The following is a 13,932-nucleotide window of genomic DNA, read 5'->3' as shown; positions in this document are numbered from 1 at the left end:
CACCAACTGAACGTTTTCCTGTTAAATTTATATTAACATGTGAGCAGTGTCATTAGCCAATGTACATCTGCATCACAACAGATAAGCACTTTTTTAATTGTACAAAGGTTTGCTTTTGTATTGTTTCTTTGAAGTATATATATTTACATACATATATATTTAATTTAAGATATCATAGATACCCTAGACAGAACACACATGAAAAAAAAAAACACATGAAAAGATAATTATTTATATTGTAACTGAATTAATATACTGAAGGGAATTTATCAAAACTGGAGCAGACTGAATCTGTAGCTGCTGTGTACCACAACCAATCAGGTTTTATCTTTCATTTTCAACGCTTTACTGAACAAACTAAAGAGATAAGCTGATTGGTTGCCATAGGAAACTGCTTGAGATTCTCAATGCCCCAGTTTGAAAGCAAAATTAGGTGGTTTTTTTGGTGGGGTTTTACGGGTGCAATGGCTCCTGAGGATTATGGAAGCTCATTTGAACTATGAAGGATCTTTGTCTTGTGCTAAACAATTGACCCTCATTAGCCTCTTTATTTTTTGGTAAATTTGTCATTTTGCGGTGAAATTAATTTAGTCAAAATCACTCCACTCATCTAATCTGTTTTAGGACATTGCCATTCACTTCAAAAACAAAATAGATACAATTAGGGATCAGATCATCACTGTGCAGTCACCTTCCCCTATTCATGTACCAGACCCTCCATCACACTTGTTACTCTCCTCTTTTGACCCTGTCACCACAGAGGAGGTTACAAAGCTTCTCTCTGACACCCACCTCACCACTTGCCCCCTGGACCCTGTTCCCTCAGCGCTACTTCGGTCACCCTCCTGCTCTATCCTAGACTCTTTGGCTCACATTTTCAATCTCTCACTCTCTACTGGAATCTTTCCCTCCCCTCTGAGGCATGCCCTGGTCACCCCAATACCCAAAAACCCTCAATGGACCCTACTGACCTCAATTATCTCAGACCAATCTCCTTACTCCCATTCACCTCCAAACTCCTAGAACGCCTCATCTACAGCCGCCTAAGTCGCCACCTCGCTGATCAACCTTCTTGACCCCTTACAATCTGGCTTTCGCCCCCTACACACTGAAACCGCCCTCCTAAAACTCACTAATGACCTACTCACTGCTAAAAGCAAAGGCCACTATTCCCTACTCTTGCTATTAGATCTTTCTGCTGCTTTTGACACCGTTGACCACCTGCTCCTCCTCAAAAAACTCCAGTCACTTGGGCTACAAGAATCTGCTCTCTCGTGGTTCTCCTCCTACCTATCTAAGCGCTCCTTTAGTGTCACCTACAATTCTAACTCCTCCCCTCATCTTCCTCTTTCTGTAGGGGTCCCCCAAGGCTCTATCCTTGGACCCTTTTTCTTCTCTATCTACACCACCTCCCTTGGTCAGTTAATAACCTTGCATGGCTTCCAATACCATCTCTATGCTGATGACACTCAAATCTATCTTTCTACTCCACAACTCACCCCCTGTGTCCTCTTGTGTCACTAATCTACCATCCGACATATCCGTCTGGATGTCGCAACACTTCTTAAAACTCAATCTTTCAAAAACTGAGCTCCTGATATTTCCTCCTGCCCGTGCACCTTCCCCCAACTTTTCCCTTGAGATGGGTGGTACTCCTCCCATGCTTGCCTCCAGGACTTCTCTAGAGCCTCTCCCATCCTCTGGAATTCTTTACCCCAACTTGTCCGTTTGTCGCCCACCTTGTCTGCCTTTAGGCATTCCCTAAAGACTCATGTCTTCAGGGAAGCCACACTTTGCTGGTGTTTGACCAACTCTGGCCCAGCAATAGGTCCTGTACAATTCTTTCTTTATTTTTGTTTTATGTTGAGTAATACCTTTTATTAAATCACACAATGTTCTTGCAACCTGCACCCAGCACTCTGACTTCCTCAGGACCAGGACTAGGACCATCATCAGGACTATAATGGCTTAAGATTGGATACCATTTTTTCTAGTGTGTGAGAATGCATAATGCTCTTCAGTAGCTGATTTGGCAGCCAGTTACACAGGACCACCAACCCACAGTGCATTCACCTATAGGAAAGATGCAACAATCAACCACACAGGTTACCCTTGTGCATTGGACACTTCTCTGCATCCCAAGTTACTAACATTCTATGCAGTTATTTATGTGCCATCACAGACCGTACTGAGCCCAATTTACCAAATTATCTTAAAACCTTCCGGGACCACTCACATGGTTCTCAAAATCCACACATCAAGACTACCAGATGTCAAGCCTTCACCTGGACTGAACCCATCTGCTATTCCATTCTTCCCTTCAACACCTAAACATCAGCTATAAGGTACCACCAGCTTCAGCAATGGTAAACAAGCACCTGCCACAACAAAGCCTAAATGAACTGATTCGTCAGCTCTTGTTAGGTACATGACCCGCAGAAAATGTATTCATATGCACCCTATAAAGTTTGACAATCACCCAGGGGACTAAAGTCTAGGGGTTTGATTTACTAACCTTATAAACACACCACGAACGTGTATACACCTCTGCAGTGTGTTCCCTCCCAGCATGATCTATGGGTGGAATCTAAACACCTTTGTAATGTGTACACACCCAGCAGGTGTGTTGTGCAAAGCCCTGAAGGAATTCCAAGGTGATGTTGTATAAATTAGCTCTATGTTGTGTTGCTTGCGTTGATGAATGCAAGGAATGTAAATGCATGAGCTAACCATTTTTGTCTAAACTGTGAAGCAGCATTATATATGCATCATGTGCATGATTTTTCCATATATGGCATTAGTGGAAATATGCTTTTAGAGACTTTTTGGTTGATAAATACGTTTTGCTGTGTGAAAATCACACACACCTGGTGTGTGTGTGTGTTTAGGTTAGTAAATCACCCCCTAGAAGTCAATATTCAAGTGAGTAATTGAAAACCTCAATTTCCTACCTATGCAAGAACTTGATCAGTTGGTTAGGCCCTAAGTCCTGAAACTGTGTTAAGAGGCTTAAAACTGTTCACATCCAGGAACAAGTCTCAAGAACCTTAGCCTTGCATGTGAGAGACTACAGCAGGCAATCTCGGCACTTCAGCTGTGGTGAAGATGCAAACCATTAATCATGCATTTTGCTCTGGGAGTCATCCTTGTGGCTGTCAGAGTCTTTAAATTACTTTTGCTATTTGTAGTTCCACAGCAGCTGGAGTGCCAAAGTGCCTACACCTAGACTACAGGAAACATATGACAGCCCTAAACTAATAGAACTTGCTTTTTTCAAAAGATTAGAGGACTTTCCTAGATTGTCCAACAGAGACAAGAAGAAGTTCCAGCAACTGGGTGATCTTCTTGAGCTTGAAATAAAAAAAGGAAGACCCAGATCTACCAGGTCCTACCTGCCTAGACACTGCACAAGATGTGAACCCAGTTGTTGTAAAATTGCCTTACAATATCCAGGAAGAATGGGCAAAAGTGTGTACAAAGTATATGGAGGAACATCAAGTCCATCTTTAAAGAAGGTCTAGTGTGTTCCAGTGTGAGAAGATCAAATCAGACATTTGTGTGTGTGCATACTATGGTGCATGTCCCTTGGCCACTCCCAAGCATGCATATCTGACAGCCTGCAACATCGGTCATCATGCTATTCTGCATCCTCGTTTACTGTTACCACTTCCAGGGGTGCTGTACGAGAAGTGCAAGAGAAGCCCCCTCTTCAACTTGATCTGCTCCAGGTACATGACACCATCCTTCTCTTTCTTTTATCATGCTTCTGAATGGAAGAGACATTTGAAGAGTGCTCAAAATACAGTTTGAGGGTTGTAACAACAATGCCTATGCCCAAAGGACCGAGCTAGCTTGGATTGTTATCAGTGCTACTCGCTGCAATGAGAAGCAGAGTTTAAACGGCAGGTGCAAAAATTCAAGGCACCCCTTTCTTCTTTCAAAACTCATGCTAAGGACACAGGAGACACCAACTCTAAATACAAGACTTGTGAGTGATTAAGCATACATCAGATAGACATCAGAATCATCTTACAGCAATGACAGTAAAATGACTAGAAAAGCATCCTTTGTATTCCAGTTATTAGAAGTAAAACTACATTGGATTCAACATCTGTGTCTTATTGAAGAGTTAAGCTGCCTGTGGATTCTGCAAAGTAAGCAAGTGGAGATACTGTTCACACAAAGTGGATCTAAGGAGGTATGTTATTACCTATATAAATATTTTTGAAACATAACGACTGAAGCCAAGTATGCAAATGCACATATTTCAGTAGTGTAAAAAACTCCAATCCATTTTATAATAAAGTACTGCAATTAATTTGGACCAGCAGAGTATATCCACAGACACATCATAAACAAATAAAAGAAACAACTCATGAACAGTGGAACATAGGTATAATCTAATCATAGGATATATCCACAAGCATATACTATGCTAGGGTGACTCTGGATACTCAGGTATACTCATCTGCAGTGTTGTCACCCATTCCCGCACCCTCTGTAATTGAACCACGGGCAGTCATGCCAATACACTGTGCTCTGGCTCATTCTGCTGCAACCACCACAGTAAAATGGTGGATATTTAAGTAGACTGAGAACTGCTGAAAAAACACTGTGAAATGATGCCCATATACTGTATTTGTATCCTAAGGGACAATTTTCAAGTCTTACATGGCCAGTAAAGAGCGATGGCCTGCAAGTGCTAAAAACAAACCTATGCTAGAATCTTGCATTATGCTGCCATTTTAGGTCTAAAAAGCTCTTAGCTTAGTTCTTCTTTGAGCGAAACAGTAAGTTTTCAAATATGAAAGCTATAAGACACTTTATATTATGTTTGTAAACAGAAGAGTAATTCATAATTCATGACCGTGCACCACTGAAAATAGGGCTTGGGTAGCTCGAGGAGCCGTTTGCAAAGCTCTCTCTGGTGGCTAAGTGTCCTGTATCTTTATATCATGCCAGTGTGGGGGGCCATTGCCCTTTCTGATATCCACGCCAGGCCGTCATTGATGGCACAGTAGAAGTTAATGTCCTAAACATTTCAGCTTCTGAAACCATTACTTTTTAGTGGACCACAGGGAACATAAAATCAGCCTTGCATGATTAACACATGAGAGACACTTTGGTTAGATGATTGAACCATGATCCATGAACTGCGATTGCTAAACTGTGCATCTGTGACTAGGTTTTGGAAATGTAAAAACACGACAATCCTCTAAAGAGACCTTTTTACTTATTACTCTAGGTGCTGGTTAGACAAACTCATTCTTGAAACTAATATGAATATTTGACATAGTAGATTATGCTGTGTCAGATGCTGGTGAAAGATATTTTTTTCATTGGGTTTACAGGATCACTTTATTAACATGGTAAGATTTTCTCCCAGAGTCCCTTGGGACTGCTTATGCCAGGGTATCCTGTTGTGCTGCCTGCCCCACAAAGCTATTTTCGAAACCAGAAGTGACATTTTCCATTCAGCAGCCCTCAGCAATATGTAGACAGTGCTCACTATGACTGGAGAGGTGCCCCTCTAAACAGCTTTGATGGGAATCTAAAGATTTTTTTTTTTAATATATTTTCTTCATGTATTATGCATAGAACTAAAAAAAAAATGTATTTCATTTTACTATGGCAAGTATGAAATACTACACATGAATGTTCCACATTTACCACTTGTTGCCAGCAAGTGATGACGCCCTAACAGATATAGTGCTAAGGCTCAAAGCAATGGCTCTTCCCCTCTTATAGCACACATGGCAACATCTTAAAGTGTAGGTCAGGACAAAATAAAGAAAAAAACAAATGTACTATGTCTCCACAATACATGCACATTAACTAGGTTTTAATACTTTAAAGACCCTGCAAGTACATATAGATACCTGTTGATCTGCCATAAATACACTCAGCTTCTAATTTTTTAATAAACCAAAAGGTAGCAAATAAGTTAATTGCTAAGCTTCACATACCATTCAACTAGTAAATTAGGGTACAGTATATCTAAAGCCAACTTTTAAAGCTTTGGATAGAGTAGCTAAGGGTTAAAACCTCAGTCAGTTCTTGTATTATGTTTGTGTCACACTGGAAAATTTCCCTTAATTTCCTGGCCCTGAAACTCCATTGCAGGGCTGGGCTGAGGCAAAGACAGGAGAATCTTCCCCCTTGGGCCTGTGGTATAAGAAGGCACAGTTGCAGTGGGAGCCCCTCCTGCCTATGCATTGCACTTTGTCATATTTGCTTTGGGTGCCAGAGAACCTTGTGCCAGCACTGTTCTACTGGATGATTTGCCCCCCACCCCCTGTGCTGAGGACAATTATAACATTTTAGATATTCCATAATTTTCAGTGGTCACCAGGAAATTGAAAGGGTGAATCTCTCCGGTGAGGGCATGGACGGCACTAAACACCTGACAGCATTCTACACTTCTTTTCAAAACTAAGAAGTTGTTTTGGCTTTAGTCTGCTATAAAGCATAAAATCAGTGCCTTTTAAAAGTTTTTGTTGCTGGTCAGCTTCATATTAAACACTTACCTGGCTTACATCTGCTACATCTTCTGCCTTGAAAATCTGGCATGCACTGGCACTGCCCATCAATAGGGTCACAGACTGAAACCGGCAAACTTCCAAACGGGTCACAGTCACAATCCTGACAGCCCAGTAGATTCACAGCTGTTAGGTTGAAGGTATGGCTTATGCAAACACTGCAGCGTGACCCTGTTACGGAGGCCTTGCACAAACACTGTCCTGTTAACTTATCACAGGCCTGTGAGCCGTTTATGGCGCCAGATCCATCACATTGGCAGGGCAGGCAAGACATGGAGCCATTTTGTGTGGATTTGTAGTAGCCATGCAGGCATTCATTGCACTGCCTTCCTCCGGCATTGAGCTGGCAGACACATTGGCCTGTCAGAGCGTCACAAACTGTTCCAGGGATAATCCCTTCAGTGTGACACTCGCAGGGTTTACAACCACCAGCAGACAACCTATAATAGTTGTCAATACAGGTGTCACAGCGGAGTCCACTGGCATTCTCTCTGCATTTACATTGTCCGCTGGTGGGATTGCAGAACTGATTGATGGAGCCATAAGCATCGCACATGCATTGTGTACAGCTCTCTCGGCCTAATACATCTTGTTTGTAGCCCAGTTTGCAGCGATCACACAGAGGACCTGCAATGACAAAAAATATGTTTCATGTTTATTGCACTTACAGAGGAATAATACGGTTGTGTAATTAAAGGGCTGCTTCATTTTATGATTAAAGGAGAATTATAGTTTTGTAAAAAAGGGAAAATATGTAGTATTAACACAAATCACTTTGTAATGTATTGTTATTAACAAATAGGCTTACATTTTAAACTTAGAATTAATGGGTCACAACAGTTGCAACCGTTGCTGGGCTCCAATTTCATTAAGGGGCCAACCATCTCTACAGCCAGCTACTGTAATTCTTACATCAAGCAGAAGAGTGTTATTGACAGCCTCTAGATCAGGGAACTTTCCACCCTGTGGCTCCTGTGCCTAGTCATGTTATCTGATGTCGCATGACCAAGTACAAGCATTGTATAAGGGGCAGTGCTGTGCTGGTACAAATCAGCTCCCATAGCAACCAAACAACAAAATATTTGATCATTTTCTTATTCCAATATATGATAATTTTAAGGTGACCAGCAAAATTATTTTAAAGCATCCTTTTCAGTAATATGAGTTTTTGCAGACGGGTGTCTGAAAAATTATAGACATGTGCCTGCCATATATTATTGTTTCTTTCTGTCTTTGTTTAATTACCAAGAGTGTGTAAGGGATATTTATTTTCCTCATAAGTCTCTGTATTGGCATCTTTCTACCTACCTATACTTTAAAAGAAGTCAAACACTTATAGGCATTGAACAACAACATCTTTGTCACTGCTTTGTGACACAGAATATCCCATAGTATAAGTGACATTAGAGAAGGAGAAAAACATTGTTTCCCCCTCAAATGTCACTTTGCTGCAAACGAACGAACGAATGAACGAAACAAATAGGAAACGAAAACGAAACGAACGTTCGAACGAACTACCACTAACGAATTTCGTCCGAATCCGAATTGACTTTCACACCCGAATCCTGAAAAACGAAATAACACAAAATCTGAATCAGAACTAAACAAAACAATTTTTTTGGCAGTGCACATGTCTAGTATTCAGCATATGAAATGATTCTTCTATTCAAATACTTTATTGAAGTGTCATATATAAACCATAGAGAAGAAGGTCCCCTTCTCTAGGCACAGACAGTGACGCATCACCTGTACATTAAGAAAGAGACTCTTCCCTGCCAGAAGCAGAAGTTTTTATATGACACTTTAATAATGCATCTGAATAGAAGATCCCTTTTGATATACTGACAACTACTCTGGCATTCTCTGTAAAAAAAAACATTGCCATTTGTTTTTCTGCTCCGAGTCCTAAATGGTGAAACATTTGGGTTTGGTGTGCTGTGTGGACCTTGTAAGTATCTGCCTTTGGACACACCTGACAGACTTGCACCCAATTTTATCTTCTGACCCATGTGCTCCAAGATGGAGACTCTCATAGTTAAGAGTTAGGACCGCACTATCAGAGGTGCTTTGGCGCGACTGTGCGGCTTTCACATTTTCTGCAGAAGACGTGTATCCAAACCTCTGTTTTTAACCTTAGTGGTGAGACAAGTTTTTTTACATGCTAGCTTGTGAGTGTGCCAGGAAACCTTTTTACGGTTTGCCTTTGGACATAGACACAATTTGTTGTGTACCATGGTTTAGCAACATTTACCACAAGAAGAGACCAATATTCAGTGTACTCATTCATGTTCTGCTTGGAGTTGTGTTTGAAGTTGTGGGAATACAGATACTTCACAGGGAATTGTAGTGGTGTCCCCTGGTGGCAGGTTGTTAAGTCAGTTGCGGGGCCGGAGGCCCACAAAGAAAGTTTAAAAATGGTGTATCCAAGACACTAAATCCTCAGAGTTCCTGAGTTCCACGCAATCTCAGATTCCACATTTCACACTGCCATAGGTCTAGTCGGGAATCACTCATTTGCAGTTTATTTAAGAGGCCTCTCATTTATTAGTGGTAAATGTTAAGTCCATCGAGGATCCCACTCCACACTTGGGGCCCATGAATGGGGGCTAAGATGGCCAGTGTGCCACAGAAACCTTTCCGGCCACCGATACTGATGGACTCTTCTTCACAAAACCACCACTAATACCCGACCTTAACCTGACATTATATTCATACTCCCAGGTATTGACTGTGCCTATTAATCTCCAAGAGAACACAGGACCAGTCCAGCATTTATCTTAACAGAAGCATTCCCATAACACCTTTCCTTTATGCTAGGTAAAACGGGAGGTGTGTTGTGGAGCCACGGTGCATTGTGTAAGTCTCACTCCAAACTGTGGGTACCCTGCATTTCCTGTAACTACAGACCTGAGGCCTACATGTTTTCCCAAACAGGAAAGCGGTGTTCTATCTCTTATTTGTGCAGTTTCTCAATTGCTGTGATACAGAGGACATTAAAGGTGTAAACATCTTACCTTATACTGTACATAGTGTTACAAACAAGGAACTACTTCCCATCTCCTTAAGCTCCCTACTAGTGATAAGCTGAATGTACATTGGTTCGGTTTGAGTAAGGTTCAGTAAACTTTACTTAAATTTGGGTGCCAAATCTGAACCTTGATGATGTCAATAGGAATTTAATTATATAAATAATTAATGACAATTTTCTAGGGTAATATGCAGGGAATTGACAAACACAGGACATGGGAACCTGGGCAGTACCCTGGAGGACTTTTTCCAAAGCAAAAATAACTTTTTTTTTACAAATTTAATTTGGCTGGGAGAAGTGATTGTATTAATTCTTAAAGGACAATAAAAGTGTACAATTCCTTTAAATAACATTTAGCTTTGGGGATGACCTGAACCTGCACCGTGAAGTGGCACATCTGTGCAATGTATAGAACCTACTACTGCAAAACAGACATTTAAATGTCTTTAAAATTACTGCCAAATGACAGCACCTGGCTGCTTTGTTCTGTTTGTAAACAAAGTGGCTGAGGATACCCTTCATCCATACCACACCTTTAAAATTTGGAAACGGATGCAGGGTTTCCCTTATGGTGTTATAAAGAGGACCCTCCAGGTTTGGTATGGATTTTGAAAGAGAACTCCATACCCTTATCTGAGCAGCAGCCTAGCAGGCCAGAAAAGTAGGGGGGAGAGCATGTACTCCCTCAACCATACCAGGCCACATGCCTGCAACATGAAAGAAACCTTACCGGGGCAAGGACCTCTTCCCCCTGATGGTTGTGGGAGTCTGTGGGAAGAGGGGTAGTTGGAGAAAATAAGAAAAAAGGAGGGCCTTAGATGCCACAACCCCGTACATGACTGAGTAAGAGGTACACAGTATCCTTACTCACTCACAAAACCAAATTTGAAGAGTAAAAAATTCCCACAGTGCACTACCCTCATCAATCAAATGAAGTGCACTGAAAGAAAAAACCCATCAACCCACCCACAGTAATGGCTATTCCTCAAGCTGTCAACTGTGAAATATGAGAAGGAGCAGCGATTGTGGTGACATCATTGACTAAATATGGCCATGTGACCATATTTGGGCAATGATGACACCACTATACCTCAAGAAATACCGCTATTATATATGATGTTCAGCTCCTGCCCAATGTTTGGGTCAAACTTTGAGCTAATCCCTACTCCCCTCCCTCACCGCTTTAAATACAAGCCCCAACGGTAGGCAGGGAAGGCAGCCCATTCTGACAGGAAAAAGGGGCACGGAAAACCCAAGAGGACTAATACCATGCTACAGACCGTAATTATGATCTCTATCCTAGACCCTATTCTCTCTTGCAGGGGCTCATCTATGGTGACTTAAACTTGTACATGAAAATCAGAATACAGCTCAAACTTCATCTTTCATGGTGCTCCTGATTATTTTCAAGCCCAGGAGGTCCACTTCCTAGAAAAGGGGTCTAGGTACGGTTTACTTTTAAATAAGCTTGATGAGCCCTTTCCAATACATAGCACCATCTGACATAGTATTTGAGGTTGAATAAAGACACAGGTCCATCAAGTTCAACCTTTGTGTGTCTGTGTGTGTTTGTGCGTGCGTGCGTGCATATATGAGTCCCTGTGTGGTCTAGTTTTTAAGAGTACCTGTAGCCCTGTATGTTATGGTCTCTGAGGAAGGGATCTAAATAATGTTTTAATTATTAAATACTATCTGCTGATACCACTGCTTGTGGAAGAGTTTCAAAATGTAACCACTCTGACTGAAAAAAAGCCTCTATGCCCTTTGTGGTTAATCTTTTCTCCACTATTTTTAGATGGTGGCCTCTAGTCTTTTTTAGGGAGTTTACACAAAAGGTTTTTTGCTGATGTTGCCATCACCACTAAACATTTTGTACATCAAATTCATGTCCCCTCTTAATCGTCTCACTTCCAACATGAACAAGTTTAAATTTAGCAACCTTGTCTCATTTGCTTTGGTCCTCCAGCCCCTTAACTAGTTTTGTTGCCCTTCTCTGGACTTTTTCTAGCGCCGCAATGTGTCGAACCCGAGTCCCTGATAAGCAACAGACTGTTCGATGCCCACGATCCCGTTGACAGCTTACACTGTCTGTCCATCTGATAATAGAGTCCCCTACCACCAATATCTGTCTCTCCTTTTTCATCCTTCCTGCTCCCATCCTTACTGGAGCAGTCACTGCCCTTGCAGATAGGGAAAGCATCCTGCTCCAGCACTGCCACCCCTGACATCATGCAACCTGGCATATTTATTGGGGTCTATCAATTAAGGACTGGCCTCTCTTGTGCTCTTCCCTCTACTCCCCCTTCTAACAGTAACCTAGCCACCCACCTCAGGATCCTACCCCTCCATATCCCCCTCCTCCTTTATACCGCCTTCCACCAGAACCTGATGAGTCAGAAGCAAACTCTTTTCCCTGTTGTTTATGCTCTGCAGTATTGCCAGTTGATTGTTTAGATCCAGAATCTGGGCTTCCAAGCAAACAACTAGCTCACATCTAACGCAAAAGTATTCACCCTCAAACGCATGTTCAAGAAATGCATATATTAAGCAAGATGTACATGAGGTTTCATTCCCACTCATGGAAAACATATTTTTTAAATTTAATTCAGGCCCAGATATAATTTGAAATGACCGCACTATCACACCAAGTGCCCAACAATAACCAAAGTTTTTAAAGCATACATCTACATTATAGGGATTTCCAGATACCAGTTCATATACCAGTGCCGATACTTGGCATTTTCAAGAGAACTACCAGGGTTGGAGAAGTTGCAGCTGGGACCTAGCTCTGGTGTTCCACCACTGTCCTGAAATCATAAGTCTGTATTGTTTTTGAAAAACTGTCACATGACAATAAACAAAAATGTATCAGTACTTGTATCCATAAACACTTGGGCAAGTATCAGGACTTGTACTTGGAAAAATGGTATCGGTGCATCACTTATATATAGTTATAACAAAAATAATGCATTAAAATGGGGATTTACAAATCCCAGGAGCTCCGTCTGCTCCTTAAATTGGCAGCTGCCTCCTTTTGAATTTTTCTCTGGTCTAGTCCTGGAGCTGGAAAGTATCTGTACACGTACTTGTACCGAGTATGGTATTTGGTATCTGAACATACCTAGTCTACAGTGCCTAATGATTAGGTGCCCAACCGTTATTAGTAATACAGTTATCCCCGAGTTGTTCCCCGGCAGGTTAATACTACCAATGCCCAGCAGTTATTAGTAACACAGTTATTACTACAGTAGTTCCCAGATAAAAGGTTCCCATTTTTCAGGGTAATGCTTAGGCACAATTTATATTTCTAAATTATCGCTATAACAGCAAATCCTCACTTTTTTTTAGTTCAGGCCCAAATGAGGAGAAAATTTGCTGTTTCTATAACTATATTACAATGAAAGTTAAAAATCTACGTTATGGTGTCAGTTGGAAATCACCCTGGAATGGGAAAAGAGCCTCCATCTATTTGCACTCATTGTCACCCTTTGCGGTCATAGCCCGAACATTATCATAACATCCATTCAAAAAAATATGCTACTTCGTAAAATGTGCAACAGAGATCATAAAAGTCAACAAATTAAAGCACTTGATTCTTTAAAGAATAAAATATTTAATCTGCACTTTGCACATAAAGGGTTAATTCTGAAGAGTTAACTGCTCTCTATTTGCAGTGTTCTATTTATTTTCCATCATTTGCATAATCCATGACTAGGGGGTGGGGACTGCTCTCACTATCAATTTGTGAAAAATTAATGCTTTAATTCCGTATTTTCATGAGAAAGGAAAAAAAAAAACATGGCTGCAGCAAGGCAGTGATTAATGACAACATTACTGGGCTTGGCCTGAAATTTATTCAGAATATATTACAATTATTTTTTATAACTATCTGCTAATTATCATTTCACACCCTTCTAAGGATGTGATCATTTAAAATTGTGATAAGCACAGCACTCTTTTGAATTTGTAAAACTTAATAAAAAAGAAGAAAATTGGAAAAGTAAGGTAAGATGTTTTGACCTGGTTTAAAAGATGTTCTTTATAAGTTACACACTGGTTTATGTTAAAGATGTTATAATAACATTTATGGCAGACTGTACATTTTTTTTCAAGAATTGAAACAAGAAGAAAAAAAGTACACAAATTCTTCAGAAGAAGAATATATTTAAAAGAAGGCAGGAAAGTAGGGATATTTTTAGGTACTCAGTTAACATTCTGACCAGTAGTCCCAGAGAATAGAGCTGCCAGCTGTCACGTTGGTGCAAGATTTTGCCTAATATGTGAAATATGGAATAAAAGATTAAAACAGAGCAAAATAATTCACAGCAAAGTAATATATACCGTATATATATATATAGATATATA

General features: G+C 40.7%; 1 protein-coding gene across 1 annotated transcript in view; it reads right to left on the bottom strand.

Annotated features, from left to right (window-relative positions):
- The window catches only part of USH2A (usherin), a 534,204-nt gene that overhangs the window by 432,256 nt on the left and 88,016 nt on the right, over positions 1–13,932 (bottom strand). The window contains exon 13 of the mRNA XM_018556052.1: positions 6,528–7,166. Within this exon, the coding sequence (XP_018411554.1) occupies positions 6,528–7,166 (639 nt within the window). The remainder of the gene's footprint in view (positions 1–6,527; positions 7,167–13,932) is intronic.

This window comes from Nanorana parkeri, unplaced genomic scaffold (genome assembly GCF_000935625.1).
Source record: "Nanorana parkeri isolate BGI_ZX_2015 unplaced genomic scaffold, ASM93562v1 scaffold1, whole genome shotgun sequence".
In the NCBI taxonomy this organism is placed as follows: Eukaryota; Metazoa; Chordata; class Amphibia; order Anura; family Dicroglossidae; genus Nanorana; species Nanorana parkeri.
Note: the sequence above shows the minus strand (reverse complement) of the source record. Positions and strands in the feature narration are given on the sequence as shown.